At 33.0% G+C, this 22742-nt stretch overlaps 4 protein-coding genes across 5 annotated transcripts; 1 reads left to right on the top strand and 3 right to left on the bottom strand.

The window, feature by feature from the left end:
- Positions 1-567: 567 nt before the first annotated feature.
- Positions 568-11897, bottom strand: DNApol-alpha73 (DNA polymerase alpha subunit B). The gene is made up of 6 exons (XM_011058878.2): positions 11670-11897; positions 10820-11046; positions 2864-2967; positions 1633-2412; positions 1288-1503; positions 568-1133 (listed from the first exon to the last, which is right to left on the bottom strand). The coding sequence occupies exons 1-6, from the start codon at positions 11746-11748 to the stop codon at positions 818-820; spliced, it is 1722 nt and encodes a 573-aa protein (XP_011057180.2). The 5' UTR covers positions 11749-11897; the 3' UTR covers positions 568-817.
- LOC105147742 (protein FAM50 homolog) lies at positions 6961-21112 on the top strand. Its single transcript, XM_087415672.1, has 6 exons — positions 6961-7172; positions 18642-18858; positions 19054-19835; positions 19955-20109; positions 20196-20308; positions 20404-21112. Exons 3-6 carry the CDS (start codon positions 19139-19141, stop codon positions 20525-20527), a joined length of 1089 nt encoding a protein of 362 aa, XP_087271798.1. The 5' UTR covers positions 6961-7172; positions 18642-18858; positions 19054-19138; the 3' UTR covers positions 20528-21112.
- On the bottom strand, positions 12760-18117 carry DppIII (dipeptidyl peptidase 3). 2 transcript variants are annotated; one of them, XM_087415658.1, is made up of 5 exons: positions 17956-18117; positions 17577-17731; positions 16349-16646; positions 14486-16247; positions 12760-14385 (listed from the first exon to the last, which is right to left on the bottom strand). In XM_087415658.1, the coding sequence occupies exons 2-5, from the start codon at positions 17729-17731 to the stop codon at positions 14228-14230; spliced, it is 2373 nt and encodes a 790-aa protein (XP_087271784.1). In that variant the 5' UTR covers positions 17956-18117; the 3' UTR covers positions 12760-14227. The 2 variants fall into 2 exon arrangements, with proteins under 2 accessions (XP_087271784.1, XP_011057182.1); XM_011058880.2 differs by lacking the exon at positions 17577-17731 and having other exon boundaries at positions 17956-18113.
- Positions 20813-22722, bottom strand: LOC105147696 (Uncharacterized protein C15orf41-like protein). The gene is made up of 6 exons (XM_011058881.2): positions 22582-22722; positions 22286-22390; positions 22056-22186; positions 21885-21964; positions 21681-21730; positions 20813-21407 (listed from the first exon to the last, which is right to left on the bottom strand). The coding sequence occupies exons 1-6, from the start codon at positions 22677-22679 to the stop codon at positions 21020-21022; spliced, it is 852 nt and encodes a 283-aa protein (XP_011057183.1). The 5' UTR covers positions 22680-22722; the 3' UTR covers positions 20813-21019.
- Positions 22723-22742: the final 20 nt, after the last annotated feature.

Here is a 22742-nt window from a genome sequence, read left to right as displayed (position 1 = left end):
TGAAATAATCACCAAACTAGATTAATATTTCATTTATTGTATGATAAATTTTTTTAATGTGTTGATTTAGAAAAGTTCCATAGAATTCTGAAGTTTTTTAAATCTCTAGAAATTCTTTATCTTGTAATCAAGCAGCACACTTAAAGGAATTTGTCATGCGATATATAAAATATTTTCTTATATATTGTGTTATGTGTTATGCAAGATTGCGCTCCTGCCCTTACACTGTCTATCTATAGGTCTGTTAACATTACTTGGACTTTGCACTGAGCATCTTTATTTTTTTTTCAACATTGAAATATATTCATTTTATTTTAAGTGTAAAAATTTTTGGGAATTTCTCTCAAACAATGCGAACAATCTTGTATCTTGCTGGAAAACATCCATTTTCCAAAAACTTAAACATTAAATATTCCGTGCTCTATGTTTTAACTTGCGTGTTGACTATCATGATCATAGTTTTATTATAAATATGTACTAAAGAAACAGTCCTGCTGCTGCTCATGTACGCAAATATCAACTTAATATTAATGAAAAAAAAGGAAAAGGGAAAATTAAACAGAGATCTTTTGACAATCCATATAAAACATTAGATTATTTGATAAATGAAATACATAAATATTTTTTCTGAATAATCGGACTTTTTTTTATAGGTAATTTAAATATTTCATACAATGGTTTAATATACTTGAGAACTGTGATATAAAAACGAAGAATTAAAAAATTTGTTAAGTTTTTACAAAAATTATTTTCTGTTTCTTAAAAAAGTCCGAGACTATACTTCATAAAAATAAATTAAAACTATACTCTAAAGCTATTAGACTTTGACGATCTCGCACGAGATATTATTGGAACTCCATTTACCATCGATAGCCGGTTTCACACTCAACCTGGCATAAGCGTACTTGTGCATGCGCTCCGGATTCACGATCATACATTCGTTGATCACTTTGCAGTAACATCGCATATCGGACGGTAAAATCAATAAGTGCGGTTGTTGATCGAAAAAGGCACACTTCTCCCATAACTCCGTGTCCACGTTCAGATCCTCGGATGGAGGATACACGGGATAGAAGCACGTTTGAGTGAGGACATGATTAACTAGACGACTAAGTCTATCACCTGATACATTGCTGCAAACATTTATTCATCTCTTATTAAAAATTTATAAAACTTTTATAAATAAATAGCAATACATATGTATATTCAATTAGATTAAATGAAAAAATTGTCTAGTTCATTAATTACTTTTGAGATCATTAGACTCTGTAAGAAAAGTATACTTACGATATTTCTTCTTTCCCGATATGTTTGATGACGTCAACTGATGTAATCCCGATTTTCAAATCAGCGATATCCAATATACAAGGATCTGGCATCACCTTTAAGTTCGAATAATTTTGTGACAATTTTCGATTAAAAATTGTGTACTGAGGGGTTGGAAATATAGGTTCGTGATGTATGTCGCGATTAGAAGCTATCACTATGACTTGCGTGTTCCTCCTGTAATATCACATACCTAATTAATAAAGGTAAAATTTATCTTCTTATCTACATCAATCCGTATAATCGAAAATCAGAATATTTTCAAACGCTTAATTAAAAACTTCAAGTTATTCTATGAGACATTACCGCGTCGACTCCATTATTCTCGTGAGAATCTTCTCGAACAGTTCCTGATGCGTGTCCTTAATGACATTATCCTGTATTTCGGGATGCGTGTATTCGAGAAAAGGCCCAATCAATATCAGAACGTGTGGTTCGTCCGACGCAACTCTCTCCATCAAATCCCACAACGCCTGATAATGCATGTTGCTGGACGGGGTGAACGGACCCGCCGCGACGAAAATGTTAACCCTCGATTCGAGCATCGGTGTAAACGCGAGTGGCGCATACGATTTCGCGAATATCTCCTTCACATATAACGTGTCACCTACCGGATTGATGGCCTCGACCGCCACGATCTGACCGGAGAATACAGAGTATTGTTTCACATTGCGAAAGTCCAGCTCGATCGTGTCAGCCCCCGAGATCCCCTTCCGTCTTGTACTACCTTCCAGTGTCACCGTGTTCGTGGTGTCCTTTTTCGCATTGATGCGACCGAATGTCCGAAAGTTCGTTTGGCTCACGTTCCGTACATTCTTCACGTAACGCAACTCGGTGTTGTTACCGCTCGCCTTCAACCATGTCTTGAATAATCTGCTGCCCAAATTCTGGCACACATGCGTGAGAATGTGTCCTTGTCTTGATAGGACCTCATACATGTACCTCGCGTCACTGGGGACATGCGGTTCATCAGACTTTGTAACTTGAACATCGAAATTGCCTGTTCTCTTCCAAGACAAGACGGTTTCGCCGATGGAAAGTAATATTTTCTTGTCCGTTATATTACGCTGATTTGATGACACGCTTCTACAAACGACACAATATTTTAAAGAAACGTTCACAATACATAAAATTAACCAAATGTAGAAAATCTTTATTCTGCCTACATATATATATATATTAAGACATTTAATATATTAAATTATGTTGTTAGTTTCAAATTAAGAAGTGAAAAGAACAAAATCTAGAAAATTATATATGATACACACACACACACACACTCTCTCTCTCTCTCTCGCTCTCTCGCTCGCTCACTCACTCACTCACTCACTCACTCACTCACTCACTTATATATTTAATTACATACAATTTTACGATCATTATGTTATTAGCTTCAATTTTTTTAAAAGGACAAAAACTTCAAAGCATACATGCGTCTATTTCACATTATATTTTTTTATTCAACGCAAAAATATTCCATATTTAATTTTTCTTAAAATTGCGGGCTCAGCCCGTTGCCCAAAAAAAATTTACTTACGAATTCTCAGTGCAAGTAGCTGGTGAAAACGAGTATTCCGCAGCTCTTGTTTTATCAGCCCGTGTATCCGCATCGACTTCTACCTCAGGACTTCTTCGTGCGCGCTATGAGAAAAAAGAAGCCGCGTTACTCGTCATGTTCTGAACAAACCCACGTCAGTTGATGATATTACGTGAATGACGTGAAGGCATACAAACGCGAGTATTTAATTAAAGAGTTTAGCTTGGAACCACCTTTTATCCAAGCTGTTCAAAAGTGGAGATTATTTACAATTATAATAAGTTTCGAAACGAATAATTTTGTGTACGCTTTGTAAAATATTATAAGACGATTCAGAAGTAAACTCTTCAATTATTTACATGAGATCGCGACGATTCCACCATTTCCCAGTACACGTAAAGAGATAAAATATTAAATATATATAATAAAATTACAAATAAACATCATTATTATTATTATATATTTAATAACAAGTATAAATCTAATAAAATTATATTTCTAATACTCGATTCTAAAACCCGCACGTATTATAAATCATCCGAAACTCGTTTTATCTTAATATTAATCTTAATTTTAATTAAATAAAATTATATCTATTATTTAGCGCTTTTGCTGTTTTTACACTCTATTTATTTTACATTACGAATTATACCTACATACACATATTATTATTATATACTTTCATATTCTTGAATTTCTATTAGATGCGTTTTCTCATAGCTGCAATCTTGTTAACTCAACTTTTGCGCATCTCTATTAAACTTGTTTATTCTGAAAATCATTACTGCCAAGATACACGTAATAAATCACTATTATTAAAATGATTGCTAGTATTAACATTCTTACAGGAGAAGGTCCTCCAACTACTTCTTTAATTCTTTCTTACAAAGCTGCATACATTTCTTTGTGTGTATATGTATATATATATATATTATATATATACATACAAGTGTACAGGTATAATTCTACGTGAATTCCACGGCGAAACAACGAGACTTTCCGTCGCCAATCTATCTGCAAGGACAAGTTTGTCTTACGAAATACATTGATATAATATACAGATAACGATATATCTCAGTGGCACACACATTCGACGCACACATTGGAGGTGCTTCCGATACCGAGACAGATTGCCGTAGACGAGTATGTATCTAGTCACGAAATGATAAGACGCACGTGCACCACATCCATACTCGTCTATGGAATTAGACGAGTCTTCGAATGATAACTTATTTCATTCCTCATGTTCCATCGCTATAATAGCGATAATCTCGTCGAATCGCTCGCGAGAGAAACCTCGTCGAAGCGAAAGATCTATCAATCTGTCTAAATCGGTTATTTATGGAGGAAACTCCAATGTGCAGAAATAGCCAGAAAGGCTTTTGAAAGAGGTCACACGATGTTCCTCGGGGGAATCCCTGATTTCCCTCCAAAACGATGGCTGCGATGCTCGAACGTGCTTAATGAGTGTGGATCTAGTCACAACTTTATCGACCGTGCACTAGACCGCCACTCATTCGGCAAATTCGAAAAGAATCTTTTCCCGCGTGGATCTCCCTTTCCAGCATTTTCTTCGGGGGAGGGAAGAAGGCAGGGAACCGGCTGATCTTGCAAACGGTTGCCGTGTGCGCGCGAGAATACGAGAAAGAATACGACGTTGCTTGCCATTGTACAGAGGTTAACTGTGATTAACCTGGTCGCTCTTAACGTCCACCCTGTATTACGCATTGTTTCAATCAAGTTCAGAGACGATCCCGCTCGTCCGCGTCCGACGCCGTCCGATCTCTCCGGATCAGAGTCGCTCCGTTCAAGCGCATGCGCTTGCGAGTAAGCGTAAGCTTGTTCGCACGTGATACGTTTCCTCTCGCTCTACCCTTCTTCCTTTTTTTTCTTCTTCTTTCGTCGTACGCATAGTCTGTTCTTTGTAGCTACTCTACGTTATATTTTCTGCACTCAAAATAAAAACAGAGAATTAATTATGTATCTCAAAATGAGGTAAAAATTAATAAAAGTAAATAAATGCATTAAATATTGATCAATAAAATTAAGTATTCTAGTAAATTCACTTACTTTTGTCATTTTTACCTCGTTTCAAGATAAATAATTGATCTCCAGGTAACTAAATGTCGGAGAGAGAGGGAGAGGGTGGAACAAAAAATTTGGAATAACAAAGAAACGAACTGAAGAAAGCTCGAAATGAACTTTCGAGAAGAGATCTTTTCGAAATGCACATTAAAATTTACATTAAAATTTTTCTTCAATAATAAAAATATATTATTATTGAACCAACTTATATGACCATGTCTATTACTATATATACCCTACATGCATTTACATAATCATATTTGGGAAATAAGACAATACGATCCGGACATTATTTGTTCAGAAATGTAGAGATTCTTTCTTAATTCGAATATTCTAGGCAGCGGAGAAGAAATTAACTCTGGCAATTACTATCTTGGATAAAAAATAAGAAACAATTTTTTTATTGCTCTACTTTTTATTGCTCAGGTAGCAATACTGCAGTAACGTTGCAATGTATTAATAAAATAAAATAGATATGTTTGATATTTATAAAAAAAAACGAGAAAGTTTTAGTGCAGACTCCCCAGGTATCTTATGGAACATTCCAATAATATTACAATACAGTTAGAATGTTCCTGAAGGACTGTACTAAAACTTTCTCGTTTCCTTCTCGCTTTTCAAATATTAAACATATACCTATTTTACTTTGTTAGATGTAACGTTGTTCCAATATTGTTGGAATATTCCACGTTACCTGAGTCACAGTACAACAAAAGTCTTTTGTTTCATCACAATAATACTTCTGGAATGTTCCATGCTACCTGAGGAACTAAACTAAAACTTTGCTTCTCACTTTTCCGAAATATCAAACAATCATCTAATTTATCTTAAATACAAAGAATGTACATTATTTTGGTTATAAAAAACAGACCTGAAGTCGAATACGTAAAACGAAATCACTTCGTCTTCTTTTCGAGGAATCAGTCTTCAAAATCCGAATACGTCTGCTTGTTTCTTTGATTTGACTTTCCTATTAGTTCTACAATTTTAAGACAACGGAAAGTACATTGTTGTATACTCAAGTGTCTGCGAGGGCAAAACAGATTCTTAATCAATATTGACGAACTAATATTAGCGAACAAACAGTAACAGTTAGTTAAACAGAACTGAAATATAAAATCAACAAAGAAATAGTCTAGACATTTCCATTTAATATAAGTAAATTTCACAAATATTCTCATCTTTTATAAATAAAAGTGATAAATTACTTGAATATTAAAAGTATTAAATGTACTAACATAGACTTGTTAAAAATGTACTTTATCAGAAAAAATATTGCAACATTGAATCTTTTCTGATCCGAATAAAAAATAAAATTTTACTATTTCTTTCTTTAATTTACATAAACTATTAGTTTATCAACAATCACATCTAAAAAAACTACAGAATTAATCAAACAATTCATATAATATTCATAATATATATTTACTTCTTTTTGAAACGAGATGAAATTACAAAAGTGAACAAATTCACCAAGTGTCGCTCAATAAAGTTATAAATATTCTAATAAATTCTCTAAAATGGGCCTCTAGATTCGAGACAAACAAATACATAGGAGCTACTTACGAAAAAGAGATTTACACTCGTTTTAATGTCCACTATAAGTCGACATCTCGCTCTCGCCAATACTCTCGCCAATGTCCCGGTTATTCTTCACATCTCTCGATCCGTTTTACGACATATCGTGTCGCCGACCGACCGACCGACCCGTTGCAACATCCATTCGAACATCCGCGAATATCGATCCATCTCTCGCCCAAGTCACGCGGCATGAAGACCAGGAGACGAAAAAAACGCGCAACGAGCCGAAAGCCGTGCGAGCGAGGGAAGAGATTGGAACAGTTGTTGTTCAATTGTGGTTAATTGATGGAGAGACAGCAACGGGAGCGCGCGGGCGCGCGAGGAACCCGTCGGTCAAATGCGATATCGCTAGGCACGAAGTTATTCGCGTAGCTTATCGGCGGGAACGCGCGTCTCTCGACGATTCCACAGCGATCCGATCGAGGAGAAAGTGCACGACGGAACGAATGCCGACAAAAGCCGACCGAGGGTTTTGTGCCACCAGTGAAAGGTCCGCTGGGAAATTTCGACCCTTCAACGCCGTGAGGTAGTCAAAAAGATCGTCCAAGAATGCGAAAGAAGGCCAGAGAAACTTGTTTTCCTTCTTACAAAAACTTCTTCAGTAAATTCCGAGTTTATACGCTAAAAGCAAAAGGAATAAAAAGTATGTACTTGTTGACAGTTTTTAAAGAAATAAATATTAGTAAAAGTAATTAAATAAAAAAATTCACGGATTCTATAAGAAATTATATCCCATTTAAGAGATTCGCGTCGAGAATAACAATTAAAATTTTAGCGCTGATAAAAATTAAATCGAAAATACTACGTTTTGGTAGTATTTAATATTTTACTGCAATATTTAAAATATTATACTTTAATGATCTTTAATGATAGAATTCAAATCCCACCTATGACATTAACGTCCGTTACCAGATTAACTTTAATCCCGATTTAACTTGAAGTTCATCTTTTTCTAAAAATTAGAAAAATTCTAAGAATTCTTAGAAACAGATGAAGAGTAAGTTGAATCAGGATTAATGTATTAAGTTGTAATTTTAAGTCCCAGTTCCTCACCAATGCAAGATTAATTTTAATCTCGTTTCAATTTACTGTCTAGAACCTTTAGAATGAATTAGGTCTGTTCTTTTTAGCTGAAATTTTTGCATGATTCATCTTTCTTCCTTTTCCACATTAGAGAGAAAAAGAGAAAAGATAAACCGTACAAGAAGTTCAAAAATAAATTCATGTGTTGTTATTCTAAACAGCGAAATCTCACTGTTAAGGATTAAAAATAGAGTTTCTCTTTTTCAAGACTGGCTCAATTTTTACTCTTTAATTTTATAAAGTAAGATTCCACCCCAAAGAATTTAGAGACTACTCTTTATTTTATTAAATTCTAAGAATTGGTTCCAACAATAAAAATTAACTTTAATCTCGGTGACTTATTTTTCTTTTTCTAATTCTTAGAATTGAAAAATGAAAAAGTTTAAACCGAGATTAAAATTAATCTACATTCATGAGGAAATGGGCATTATTCTTAGAATTCAAATAAGATAAATAATGAATAAATTAAACGGAGATCAAAATCAATCTTACCTTGATGAAATCAAGTCTTAAACCAGTTTCTACCAATGTAGTTTAATTTTAATCTTCAATTAGCTCTTTGTCTTTTTCTAATTCCAAGAATTAGAAAAAGATAAAAATTAATTGAACCAAAATTAAAGTTAATCCACATTTGCAGAAACGCGTAATTATATCGAATAAATAACAAAAACTTCTATTCTTGTGCAAGAATTATGAAAGAATTATTTTTTTCAATTACTCAACGCGAGCTCTTCGTATCCGGAATCCAATTCACAAAATCGATATCGAGTAGAAAAGGAAGCACTGTGAGGTTTGTTCGTTCAGTATTCTTTGTGTTCTCATCCTCTCTTCCTCTCTCTTTCTCTTTCTCTCTCTCTCTCTCTCTCTCTCTCTCTCTCATACCTAATTACACTCTTAATTATATACCTACTTCCCTCGAAGTGGAAAAAGCAGCGCGTTCTCTGCAAAGAACAGACTACGGGAATACCTTTATCGTTCGTTGTCGGAGCAACAGGTTGTAGCGTTGCAGCGGCGCGAATCAACAGGATTCGTTGAAGCCAACGGTCGTCGCACTCGCGTCCGCGCGACGCGGCGCCTTTTCTCACGCATGCGCGCGCGCGCGCGCGTCACGAGCGATCGCGATGCGAAGAACGATCGAGCGGAATCGAAGCTTCGATCCTCTCACTTCCTTCCGAATTTCTCCGCTGGATCTCGATCCTCCTCTCGCGAGGATTCGAACACATGGACGCGCGATCGGCGGGACTTGCTTGTTGCACTCGCGAGCTTCTCGCTCAAGCCGAAACCGAACCATCATGGCCGTCGTTATCGCTTCGTGTTTCCTCTCCCACACCATCACGTCAACGTAATCGTCGACGTCGCGCGAACAACGTTTTCCCGAAGCCGTCGATTTGCGTTTTCCCGCGCGATTCCGAGACGATCGTCGCGTGAAGAGTCCAACTCTTCGAAGGGCCGGTAATTTCACTCGCGAAGACGCGATTGTCGGACGCCGATGGCGGTGACGCGTTGTTGCCCGACGCCATCGAGAGATACCGAGCTCGATATCGTCGCGCCGACCGATACCGAGTGTAACGCGATCGTCGAAGTGCGTACCAATTTGACGAATCGTCGAACAGTCGGGAGTGTGGATCGCGCGTGATTATCGGCACTGACGAAGTGACGAGACACGCGATTAAATATGAGAGAACAAACGACGAACCAACAAACGACGCGCCGGAGTCCTTGAAAACTGAAATCGTGCCCTTCGAAAGAGATCTGCTCGGCTCGTTGAGGAGAGAGGAGGGAGACAGAGGAAGAACCTACCTTCCCCCTCCCTCCCGCCCTCCAGTCACACAGCGCGCTCTTCGTCCTCGTTCCGCCAATGGAAACGGGTTGCCCTCCCCCCCTTCCCTCCCCAGGGAGATCCTTCGTGAAGAGAGCCACGAATGTGGAGCGACGTGAAAGGGGCGGGGGAAAAATCTACCTGAGCGATTTTTCTGGCGGGAATTACAGTGCCACCACGCGAGATTCTCTAACGCTGTTTCAATCGCTTTTTTTTTCCTTTTTCGATACCGTCGAGAGACGAGTTTGAAAAATTCTTCGATCTGACGAGAATAAAATGCAGCACGATGTCGTGAATGGAATGTGAAATTTATAAAGAGACATTTTGTACGGAGGATCCATCACGAATAATAAGACAATGTTAATAGTAGATAAATTATTCAGGTACTTGAAAGGTTCTACTGAAACAATGCCAGTAATGCTATTCATAAGGTCGAAGGTCTCTTAGGATAAAGAAGAAATTTTCGAAAAAATTTCAAAAGAAAAATAAGATCTTTCAGATAGATATTTATCTTAAATGATTTATGATATTGTTTAGAGTGAATAATAATATAATAATTGAAAGGATTCTATTTTTTTTCGAGAAAAGAAATTTCTATTTTTTAAGTAGGTACTCTTCCTAAAAGATTATTGAGAAATATTTCAAGATCGTCTCTCTCTAGATTTTTCTAGAATTTGTATTATTCTGCCAATAATTGTTTTACGTGTTGTTTATATATTTTTAAATTGTTGAAAAATATTAAAATAAATTATAATCTAATAAATTATAATTTGCTAAAAATATGTACACTTTTTGAACAAACAATCTCTTCACATTTAGTCACAAATATTTTGAAGAATTTTTTAGATTTTTCTAGTTTTAGAGTTTTTTACAATTCGTATTATCAATTTTTTTGCTTCGCGTTTATTCGTGTATTCTTAAATTTTAAAATAATATTAAAATAAATTACAATTATAAAGCCAGAAATATGTATACATTTTTGACATAGTCTCCTCAATTTTATATTCAGTATTTTATATTCAAATATTTCACAAATCTAATACTAAATACATTTTCATAAAATTTTATACTATTCCGTCAACATTTCTTTGATTCATTGTTTATTTATTCTTGAACTCTTTAAGTCAAAGAATATTAAAATAAATTCTAATTATAAAATCAAAAATATATACAGTTTTGAGACAAATACTCTAATTTTCGATCTATTTCGAATAAATGAATTTGAATAATCATTGTAATTTATATAAACGTCTATGAACACATTATAAGCATGATTTGACTATATATTAGTCAAATTTATTACAAGTTATCTCCAACTGAAGCTTAGAGTTAACAACTTATCCACTTTTTATATAAAATTGATGTAGAAAACAATTGTAAAAACTCACTTTAGACGATGGTCCACTTTCAGTACAGCCATACATGCTGAGTACATCGTCATTTTCATTGTAATGTGATTCTTTCAATTTATAATCCTTCTTCAATATCAGATGTTCCATCTTAATCAGATTATCAATAGTAGGCTGGATATCCGCATCGTTATTGACGCAAAATGTAAGCCACAATTCCGTAAGCTTATCCAGGTCCACATCGTAATTGTTGCAGAATTCAAAACCTATAAGAAAAACTGATATAAGAAAGACTGATTCCAATCAAAATCGTTTGCTTCTCGATTAAAAATATTTGTGAACAGAATCTTAAATATTTCTATTCCAAAATTCTATATTATTCCAAAATTATATTATTCTAAAATTCTATAAATCCAGATAAACAAAGGAACTTCTGTTCTGACTTCAGTTCAAGTTTCGAGTAACATTGTTTAACTTTAATCGGACGTTTAACTTAAAATTCTTTTTATTTATTGTAAAAAAACTAAAAGAAAATGTAAACGATTAAGTTCAGTTACAATGAATATTAATTGGCATCAATAATACTGGCGTTCTTTTAAATCGGTTAAGTATTTATTTATAGCCAATGTAAAGTGAAGGATTCCTCGGTTTCAAAAGTGAGGTTATACGAGAACGAAAGTCTGAACATCCGTTTTAAATCACATGAAATGTTTTTGTTTTACAAAAAATATATTCGTTTGACCATTCGATGCAATTCAAAGTTACAACTCTATCTTTAATACAATCAAAATTAAGTTTTCGACAAGTAACGTGATCCGGACAAGTCGAGACAAGACATGATTTTGACGTTAGAGTTGAAAAAATTGCAGTAAATCTTGAAAGTACTTACATTTATCGAGAACGGCATCATTCTCAATTTCACAACCTAAATCCAGGAACAATTTCCGCAAAGATTCCTTGTCTTCCATTTTGAAGTACTTCGAAATACTTGTTTCCTCCACGCGTTCCTATTGCTTATTGCCGCCAAAAGTTGGGTTTTCAGCAGTTTTCAGTTTCGGATTTAACAGCATGCAGCATGGAGTATAGATATATATATAGAGATACAGACTTTAGTTGCATCAGATGGACTTCTATGCGCGTGCAACGTGCAAAAAGTGCGAACACGAACAGATCAATATTTGTATTGTTTGCACTCAGAATCGTTGCTTTTTTTCCGCCAGATATTGTGTTTATTTCGTTTTAAATCGTTTCAAATGCGGAAATTTAAAAAATTTCAAACAACACAAACAAATTTATACATAAAATGAATACTATGTCTGAAATGCAGTAGTACTCAGTGAGATCTTGCAATTAATTGGCATATTTCGGTCAATCCAAAAATAAATCTGTAGACAGGCAAGAGTTCTATAGTGCGTTCGGAGAGATGCTATTAGTGCTACTCTGTCATTCCATCTTCGTTGTTTATTAAACGTAAAACAAGGATAGACTGTAACAATAGCGCTAATAGCATCTCCCCGAACTCACCTATAGTAGTATTGAATGCATCCAATCAGATTTTAAAGAAAAAGAGGGAAAATCAAAAACATAAAAATATTCAACCATTAAGTTGTATAAAGTTCATTCTTTGTAGGTGAACCTTTTGTATTTCTTATTTTTCTTTTTCCTTAAAAGTTTGATTAGATACTTCATTTTTCAAGGTCAGAAGTATAAGGCTCAGGCATAATGAAATGAATAAAGAATAAAAAGGACAACAGATTTCAATCTATTATAAAAAGAATACACGGCTTTTAATAAGTTGAAATCTGTTATTCCTTATTTTTCTTATTCCTTTCATTATGTTTGAACCCTAATGATTACGAAAAACAGATTTAAATAGATTTTGCCTATATGAAAAAATAAGTATAAAATTTTTTCAAATACTTGCATGTTCGATTGATATGATTCAAATGACGAATGTCAAGTATTAATTAATTGCAACATTCATACGTTATTATGTTTATTTAATGTTTCATACATTGATTACAAATCACCTTGTATATTATTTAAAATACTTGTATATTATTTATAATACAATTAGACTTACAATGTTTCAACTTGTATTTATAAAATAATTGTATATTCATATACAACGTATAGATATCTTTATATTACATATACAAATATTTCCTCGGAATATTTCCAATTGTAAGACTGGCATTCATAATCGGTTCTTATATTTATAAGGACCATCTTAAATATAATTTTAAGATGTGAATTTTCTGTTCAGTTTAATATTCTGGTTATAAAAAAAAACGTAATTATAAAATATTTTTTTACCTCATACGTGGATACATTATAATATTTAATATAATATTGTTATATTAGGTCTTCTTTGTTAGAATAAGATTTTATTTTTTTTTTATCATTATTAAACGTATGTTACTTAATACAGGTACATATTACTCTTCTTCTTTTTCTTGTCCTCTATTAGATTTATGATTCACTTCAGTGGATCAAATTACCACAATTTCTTTGGATTTCTCCAGTGACTTGTCTAACATGTTACTCAAATAAATGCAAACAAAAATACTGTGGATCACACATGATGATCCATATGACATGGTGATAAAGTCACAAAATTGGCCCAGTCATTACACGAAACGTATTCACGATTTTGAAATAAGAATCGACTATGAATACCCCGGCATAAATACATCCTTTCGTACTCATCTCGAGACATTCAGCGCTAAATTAGCTGTCCAAGTCTTGAACAGGATAAATTAGTGACAAATATCGCGCTAGAATGTCGTGGAATATTGTGGATTACAATATGATACAAGATCTGCAGTCATACAACTTTAAAAAAAATTAACTTGACACGCACCATATATACACATTCAATCCTGAATAATCAATGGTCACGTTTAGTAGAATATGAGAAGTTTTTTTGCTGAAATAGAACTATTCCTCTAGAATAATTAGATCTAAAAATATAATCCAATCGCAAAATATTTACTAACTTCTGCAGAGCTGCAATGTAAGAGTATGAAAAAAGATTTTTGAAAAAAATTTTTAATGAAATTATTGTGATCATTCCTAACATATACACTCACATACAAAAAAAAACAAGCCACTAAATTTTTGCACAAATTTTTGTGGCCCGTTTTTTTTGCGTGTGAGTGTATTTGTATTAATTTAAAATTTTTTATTCGACTTACGCACTTTTTCACTGATTTTTTTTTCACTGGTATTGAATCTATAATGAAAATTGGAAGTCATAATAAAAGAAGAAACTGATTTCTTAAACGCGACCATTAGTACTTTAGTAAAGAATAAAGTAAAAAAGTAATATTTCTGAACATGTAACATCTGCTGTTCTGGTAAATAGCCAGACACGAAAGAGCGTACAGAGTTACATGAAATTTTTAACGATTTAGTCTTGAATTTAGTTTGAACAAAATTATTATTTTAGTAATATTCCGATTCAAAATGTTGTTTGTCTTTTTCCCAGAGTTCTATCAACGTTTTAGATACATCTAAACTTGGGAATCTTTCCATCCATGATTGAATAATCCCCGCGAACGATGGCTTGTAATTTTTCAGTATCACGTTATTAGAATCAAGGTCTAAAAAAATTAGATTTATGAAAATATCATACAAGTATATATGGATAATACAAATATTTAAAGAATAGCAATAATGTATAAGATTTTCTTTGATACAAACCGTCAATAAATGTATTTGATTGAACGAAGATCTTCCTTGGTTCTTTACGAGACAGGATTAAGTCCCTCCAGCTGCCCCATGGGTATGGTCCGTTTTCAGGTACCTCGCTGTATCTATCGTACATTTCCTTAGCTGACTCAAAGTCTCCCATACTCTTATAAACTTGCAGCTTCAGGAGAAAATCTCCGACAGCTTTTTTGCCGACCGTGAAGATTTTGCTTCGATCAACAGTCATACGGAGGTTGGTTCCTTCCTCAGTTTCGACAACATTGACGAAATCCTGGCCCGCTTCCAGGCACACTCTGAGCAGAACATAACGCGCTTGAGAGTGAGCTTGGGACCATGTTTGCGTGGATGGTTGATACATCTCGAAAGCCTTTGCAAAACCACTCCACAGTAGAGATAACCAGTTCACATAGATTATATCCTCCGCTACTTGTCCCTCATGACCGAATATTTTCGTCGTTTCTTTCTCCAAGCTCAAGTAAAGACCGACTGCCTCCGCCCTGCACTCCTCGTACGTGGATCCCAGAGAACCGAATTTAGAATCGTAAGTTTCTCCTTTCAAAAAGAATTTGTCTACTTTACAACCGGTAAGAGGATTTATCACAGTATCATAATCGAAGTTGTACGTGTTCGGTCCCATCTGTTTAAATAATTTACCGGTACCGTGACCGAGAAGCTCGTGAAGACCAACTTGCACCTCAAAGCTAGCTACCCTATACTTATGCATCAACGCCTGATCAGCATCAGATAAAAATGGAATCGCACGAACATCCTTCAAATGAGCAGGTATAACGTTTCCTAACGATACATTTTTAAAGCCTTCAGACTGTCTAATCTCATCATAATTTGGAATGTTTATTCCTGACGGAATACTAGAACCTGCGAACGTTAAAACGTCCAAGGAGGTAAAATCCGGTCTCAAAAATGTGTCCTTCTCGAAATCCTTGTTCCAAGGCAGCTTGGGGATAAATTCCTCGGCTCTGTCGACTAGTGTAGCGAATTTCTCAGACATTTGTCTGTTCACCATCGCTACGAAGCCTTCGAATTCTCCTCGTTGACCCGCGGGATCTCGGTACGTCTCAATAAAGCCGATATAGGATTCGATAGACGGTCCTTTATCCTTTATCCAAAGACGAGAACCATCCTTATGATCGTCTAAAGATCCTGTTTCAAAATGTTCGATGTATTTTTCCAGCATATTTTTTTCAATCTCGTTCGACGCATGCTCCTTGGCTTTCTGGAGATTTTCCACAACAGGCACCAAGAGTTTGCTGTAATCTCCTCTTGTAATTTTAAACTTGGCATTTCCGAATGTTTCCTCAAAGGACAGTGCTATTTTAAGATCTGACGTCTCTACTGATGCTAGTCTGATTTTATACATATTAATATTATCGTTACTTGCGGGATCTTTCACTACTGTCTTGAAGCATCTTGCGTTATAGGATTCTAATCCTTTATATTGCATGAATGCGTTGACTTTGTCAGCATCTTCTTTAATACAGTTTGCAGAGAAATAAGTTGTGATACCTTTGTTACCCAATCCTAATGATTTTAATTTACCCTTTAAGGAAAACATGGGTTCTGATATTTTATTCCATAGATCTTGCATCTCCTTAGAATTAGTCTTGTAAGCTTTCGAAGATTTTATTATTGCCTCAAATAAACCTTTCGGAATATTGGGGATAATTTTAGTATCGCCCATGGCCTTATAGTTGCCTGCATTTGCAAAAATCCCAGAACTGTAAACTAAGAAAGCCTGAAAAATAAAAGGTATTCCGTTGTTAATGCTAACTTAATAATCTGCAAAATTAAAAAATAAAAAAAAGATATATGAAAAGAAGAAAGTTTTTCTTATACCGTAAATTGCTCCTGAGTAACACCAGCGCGTACTGAGGAGTTTTCCAAGTCTTCGAGAGATTCTGAGAGAAATATTTTTTGTAACAGTGCAAATATCAATGGAGATTCCGGCGATGTCTGTATTAATACTATCAATCCTCCATTCCATGCCGCTTGGCTCAAGTAATGAGCGTATAATTTTTCCTTTTGTGTCAAAGATTTGAAGGCTGTGTCACATTCCAGAGCGACAACAGGTTGATCGTTCGGCAATGTATACAAAGTTTTATCTATATCACACATTGTGCACTGTTGCTGTACACTGAAAGAAAAACAAAAATGCTATGGAAATCATCTATTTAAATTATCTGTACAACTATGGCTTAAAATCTTGTAAATTTGTTAATCAATAAATAAGTCCTAAACAATAATCAGTCTGTATTAATTCTGAGATCTATTGCGGATGAATTTTTACCCATATACATTTTGAAAGTTTATTATAATTTTTATTTAATAATACTGTAGTAAGGAAATATAAATACATGTAGTAATACTGTAATTTTTATTTATTACAATTTTGAAAGCTTAAAATAACATTTAACCCTGCTGGTCTGTTTTATTTGGCCCAATACAATTAAAAAACTTTAAAAAATAAAAATTAAATTTTCAAGAAAAAAATCTTGCATTATTGGAGTCATCAAATATCAAGGAAAAAGTTTTTAAACAAAATATTAGCAAGAAAATAAAATATATTTTAGATCAAATAGATCAGTAGAGTTATAAGATTGTTTAACACTAAAGTTCATTTTTTTTACATTAAAATAATGTTAGTTCAGTTTATTTAACATCTTGTAACCAAAGTAGACATAGGAAGTGTAAAAAAATTCTTTTCCATGTGAATGTATTTTCACCTAAAATAATATTAATGTAAAAAAAAATATAAATTTTTCACCGCTTCTGTACTTCACAGATATAACTTTATTGAGATTAGACCTCAACGCAATAGAACAGTACGAAAGATGATCTTTATATATTCATGACATCATTCATGACAATGGAAAAGCGACACAAACAACAATTAAATTCTTTTTTTTATATTTATACTGTGTGGAAAATTGAGTTGGAGAACGAGTTTCAATCTTGGATGTTCAAAAATAAAAAACAACGCGTTATTAATATGATATCACGGTTTGACATAGCTTCGCAAAACAACTTGAGAACTCATAATTTAGATTTCACGAATGTAACGCACCGGGAATACAATCCGGTTGAATCTTGAACGATTTTCGTCTTGTGAGCAATCTTCATAGAACACGGCAATGTGGAATCAGTGGAATACAATTTCTTGCAATTCGCGATTAATCTGAATGCAACCGAAACTCGTGACTTCGACATAATTTTGAACATCTGAAAGGTCACGAATGTTAGACAATTGAAATCAATCACGGTAGCAAAGCAATATGGAATAATCTATTTAATGCCGAATATAAATAAACAGCTTGATTCGTACGTTTCCAATGAAATGCAGCGAATTCTGAATCTTCGAATCTCGAATGATTCGTGATCGTAAGAACAAAGTTATCGATAAAGTAATAATCAGAGTTTTGAGAAATTTTGGGCTATTCACTTACCAAACCAACCAAATAAGAGCGAATATATGTAGAAGTGAGGGAGATTGCAAAAGAAGCTTTCGTCGGAGGCTTTTATCTTAGATGTACTTAGATTGAAAAAGATAAGATAATGATTCGCGCATTATTATAAACGCATACCTGTTACTATGTGAACATTTTTCGAACGTATGTGCCGTGTCTAGATATTCGTAAGTCGCGGTTGTTCGAGATAATGATTGCTTTATCATTGTTTACGTTATTAATTTTTTTTTCTATCTAATAAAATTTCTAAATTATTTAAAATACTTATATTTATGTAGTCTTTATATAATTTATAATAACTGTATAATTTTATATTTATCGATAAACTGGTAAAGTTTTCTATTATCTCTTATAATGATGTTTAATATCTTTATAACAAGAACCGATTCCAGACGCAACGAATTAAATTTGCTTGTTGTCATAAATTATATATTTATTTTACAGAAAATTCCTTTTTTCATAAAAAATCCGTTTCACAAATTTCTGATTAAGTCAAATTAATTAGTTCCAACTGTAAATAATTTTAATCTCGGTTTAACTTACTCTTTATTTTTCTAGCTCTAGATTAGAAGAAATATAGAATACATTAAGTTATTTGACGCCATTCGATGCTAAAAATGAGCATCGAGCAATGGAATAACAATTGACGATAATTCTTGTTTTAGGATTTTCAATACTGAATGTTTGCTGCACTGTGCGTACGTCTAGAACCTTTCTCATTTCAGCGTGGTCAGAATGGTCAGATGTTTGCAGATGTTGTGAGAATGCTAAGAATGTGAGCTCGATAGCTGTGTAAACGTCTGTGAATTCTAACATTTCTCACAATCTTTCGTTTTTTATCGTGTTCAATACATTTTAAATATTTGAAGACTTACACTACAGGTAAATAATGGAAAGTGTATATTTATATATATATATATATACATGAATTAATATTTCATTATAATTATTGAAAAATATGAAAATTTTCTAAGAGTATCATAAATTTTGAAATTATAAAACTCTTCAGTTTAAGTTTTTTAAAAATGAAATTTTTAGATATTGCATCATATATTAATATAATATATTTTTATCTAGATTTGGTGGATCTTGTAATAAATTTGGTAGAGACAGGAAACTCCTATACTTATTATTTAAGTAGTAGTTGATTATTCTATAAAACATGGCACATTACAAAGGAGCAGCCAGCGAAGCTGGCAGAGCCATGCAGCTGATGAAGAAGCGAGAAATTGCACAACAAGAAATAGAATTACGAAAGAAGAAAATAGAAGATGACTTAAAGATTCATAATATAGAAAATAAGTTTGCAACTCATTACAATGCGGTTGAACAACAATTAAAGACTTCCACAATTGGTTTGGTCACATTAAATGAGATGAAAGCAAAGCAGGAAAATATAGTGAAAGAACGGGAGAGGAAGCTTGCTCAGAAGGAACGAGAAAAAGAACAGGAAAAGGAAAGAGCATTAGCGGCAAAACAAGCAGAAAAGAACAAACAGAAAAGACAGATTCAAGCGTTGTCTTTTAATTTAGATGAAGATGAAGACGAAAATGAAGATGAAGCTGAAGCTGAAGCTGAAACTGAAACTGAAACTGAAACTGAAGTTTCTGACAAAAACAATGCAGAAAAATCTATAAAATCAGATGATACTCGATGTAATAAGAAGATTAAAAAAAATCCAGATGTAGATACAAGTTTCTTACCAGATAGGGAAAGAGAAGAGGAGGAAAATAAACTTAGGGAAGAATTGAGACAAGAATGGGCTAGAAAGCAGAATGCATTGAAGGAAGAAGAGATTGAAATCACATTTAGTTATTGGGATGGATCTGGCCATCGTAGAAGTGTTATAATGAAGAAAGGTAAACATCTTAATGTTATTAGAGAATTATAAAATTATAAAAATATGTTTTTCTAAATATGTTAATCTATAATTCTACTTCATGAGTTTATTAAAATATTTCCTTTTTTTCACACACAGGTAATTCTATCTATCAGCTTCTTCAGAGATGTCTGGAAGTCTTGAGACGTGAATTTAGTGAGCTTAAAACAGTAATGGCAGATCAGTTAATGTATGTCAAGGAGGATCTTATATTGCCACATCATTATACATTCTATGATTTTATTGTAACTAAGGTAAAAATATTCAAATAATAAAGCTTACCAAGCAACATAATGTTGATATCTTATTTTAATATGTAATACATTAATGTTGCAATTAGGCACGAGGAAAGAGTGGGCCTTTGTTCACATTTGATGTTCATGATGATATTCGAGTTATGCATGATGCTTCTGTTGAAACTGAAGAATCACATGCTGGAAAAGTTTTACTTAGGTATTCATTAATAAAGAAATAGTTCGATTATATTGTATAATTTCTTTCGCATAATTTTTATTTCTTATAATTTATTATCCTTTTTATATTTTTAGATCATGGTACGAGAGGAATAAACACATTTTTCCAGCGAGTAGATGGGAACCCTTTGATCCAACAAAAAGTTATGACAAGTATACGGTATCAGATAAAAACAGGAAGAAAGATAAGATCTGCTAGATTTAGATTCAATAAATTGTTCAACATTGATTAAAGAATTCGAATTCAAAGAAAATATTGTACAATATAATGCTGTCGAATGGCTTTACTTCATCGTAATTAATTCATTACGAGACAGATTGTAAAATATATGTATATATTTTGTAATCATGTTTATTTTAAACGACTGTGATTTTAATTTGTTTAATACTATAGCATTTAGTTTATTTGATTATGTAACTTAATCAAGATATTAAAAGGAAAATATGCGAGACTTTGGGGAAAAATATAAAAAGAAAGTATGAATAGTTTAATGACTTGAATATAATTATAATTAATATGAAAATATACAAAATTATATTTTGATTCGTTTCGATAAAATAATCAGCAATAGTATTAAAATATTGATCCAAGATTAGATTTAACATAGATCTATTTACAATTTCAAACCGAATCATTATCTTAAAGATAATTGTATAAAAATAAATATATTTGATTACATCGATTATAATATCACGTACTATTTGTAGATTTGATACAAGCCGGATCCATGTATGTAATATTTTCAGGAAAATGGTCCATTATAATAAACTTTTTCTCAGTCGATTTGGTGAGACAGTCAAGGAATCCAAACCAATAAATAACAAGCCCGAATCCAAATCTGTTCCAATAACTCAAGAATTGTTCCTTCATATACTTTTGATGAACATCCATGTTACCAAATCGTGCCTTAGATTCAATCCAGTTTATCACATAACCATTCACCGCGATCGGTACTTCCAATTTAAAATCTGGAGTCTTGTCGTAGCCTCGTAATCGTAAGTGCTCTTCGTTACGAAATGCAATATTTCTTTGTATTAAACAATCTTGAAGCTTAATTTCATATTCTTGTCCTATGCATCTGAAAATATATTTCTCTCTTGTGTAAATTTTGTAATTTGTTAATTTGTTTTATTTTTTCATAATTTTATGTCAAAAAAATTGAGAAACAGAAAGTATCAGAGCATTTAATAAAAATTAAAAAATTAAGTTTTCTAAGAAACACTCTTTGTTAAATATTGTTTCTTTTACTTTCCTTACAAGGACAAAGAATTTTACTCGATAAATGTCTATAATATTAGAAAATGCAATATAAACGTAAAGTCTGTTAACAGATGTAATGAAGGACACTTACATTCCCATTGCATCAGCTATAGGTCCATACAGATCATCGTATAATGTACACTATAAAAAGAAAATAGTGAGTTTTTTTTCCAAGATATATAAATTAATAATCAATATGTGGATTAATTTACATCATAATTAGATACATTAAATTAATAATCAAGATATGTAATTTCTTCTTATAAAACATTATATATCTTCTTAGATTAATTACCAAATAAATTTCGTACGCGAGATCCTTATCATCAATCAGTGTAGTATCCTTAAATAGTTTGGAAATTAGAGTCTTTGAAACTGAAATAAAATTTTACATGTCTTTAGAGTCCAAAAAGCCTTAAAATTAATTATCCTGTCATTCTATTAATCATTGATTATTAAGAATTACCATTTGCATTCTCGCGCATACAGTATTTTTCTAAAATGTTACGCGCTAATAGAGCTGGTGCAGCATCAATATCTTTTGCTATCCTCAGTAGAATGCCTACTGGTTCACCATTCTGCACTGCTTCCAAGTAACTAGGATTTAAAAACAGTGAATTAAAAATAATTGGATTTAAAAAAGTAAATTTTTTCTGATATATGTATAATCTTATGATGATTTTAAAGCCATTTTACCTGTCATAATAATTTTTATTGTTTCCAAACAGTCTGACGTGATTGTTCTTCATTTTCTGTTGTATTTCTAACGATAAGATGCTGTATAGCGTGTTTGGGTGGATGCTATGTAAGAATAAAAAATCTCATAAGTATTTTAAATAATTCCAAATCGATTAAAAATATGAGAATACATAATTATATTAGATCGGCAAGTTTTTAGAGAGTTTCTAAAGAATATTAATTAATCAGCAAATTATTTAATTTTACTACTTAACCTTCAGAATTAATGTCTTAATAAAAAGAGGAATTCTTACTCGTTAAATTTCTCCTTTAACACTTTGGCACAATCTCTCGACAGGCCTCGAAAATTACGAATTGTCATCATTATTTCATTATACATTTCGGTCTTCATTGTTTAAGATTGTTTACATCGATTATCATAACCTCACTGAAATGCTCCTGTTGTCATGCGCCT

This window comes from Acromyrmex echinatior, chromosome 18 (genome assembly GCF_024713525.1).
Source record: "Acromyrmex echinatior isolate Ae372 chromosome 18, ASM2471352v2, whole genome shotgun sequence".
NCBI lineage: Eukaryota > Metazoa > Arthropoda > Insecta > Hymenoptera > Formicidae > Acromyrmex > Acromyrmex echinatior.
This window is presented reverse-complemented; position numbering and strand designations above follow the sequence as displayed.

Bases quoted from the DNA above. Each gene is read 5' to 3' on its own strand.
- LOC105147696 (XM_011058881.2), bottom strand. From the start codon at position 22,679: ATGAAGACCGAAATGTATAATGAAATAATGATGACAATTCGTAATTTT. The intron at 22,187-22,285 runs GTAAAATGGCTT...TTTAAATCCTAG, and splicing joins AATAAAAATTATTATGACAG to TTACTTGGAAGCAGTGCAGA. The intron at 21,408-21,680 runs GTAAGTGTCCTT...ATATATTTTCAG, and splicing joins ATAGCTGATGCAATGGGAAT to ATGCATAGGACAAGAATATG.
- DppIII (XM_087415658.1), bottom strand. From the start codon at position 17,731: ATGTTCAAAATTATGTCGAAGTCACGAGTTTCGGTTGCATTCAGATTA. The intron at 16,647-17,576 runs GTGCGTTACATT...TTTTTCTTTCAG, and splicing joins TCAACCGGATTGTATTCCCG to TGTACAGCAACAGTGCACAA. The intron at 16,248-16,348 runs GTATAAGAAAAA...TTTATTTTTCAG, and splicing joins TTACTCAGGAGCAATTTACG to GCTTTCTTAGTTTACAGTTC.
- DNApol-alpha73 (XM_011058878.2), bottom strand. From the start codon at position 11,748: ATGGAAGACAAGGAATCTTTGCGGAAATTGTTCCTGGATTTAGGTTGT. The intron at 11,047-11,669 runs GTAAGTACTTTC...TTTTTCTTATAG, and splicing joins TGATGCCGTTCTCGATAAAT to GTTTTGAATTCTGCAACAAT. The intron at 2,413-2,863 runs GTAAGTAAATTT...TGTCGTTTGTAG, and splicing joins GCTACTTGCACTGAGAATTC to AAGCGTGTCATCAAATCAGC.
- LOC105147742 (XM_087415672.1), top strand. From the start codon at position 19,139: ATGGCACATTACAAAGGAGCAGCCAGCGAAGCTGGCAGAGCCATGCAG. The intron at 19,836-19,954 runs GTAAACATCTTA...TTTCACACACAG, and splicing joins AAGTGTTATAATGAAGAAAG to GTAATTCTATCTATCAGCTT. The intron at 20,309-20,403 runs GTATTCATTAAT...TTATATTTTTAG, and splicing joins GCTGGAAAAGTTTTACTTAG to ATCATGGTACGAGAGGAATA.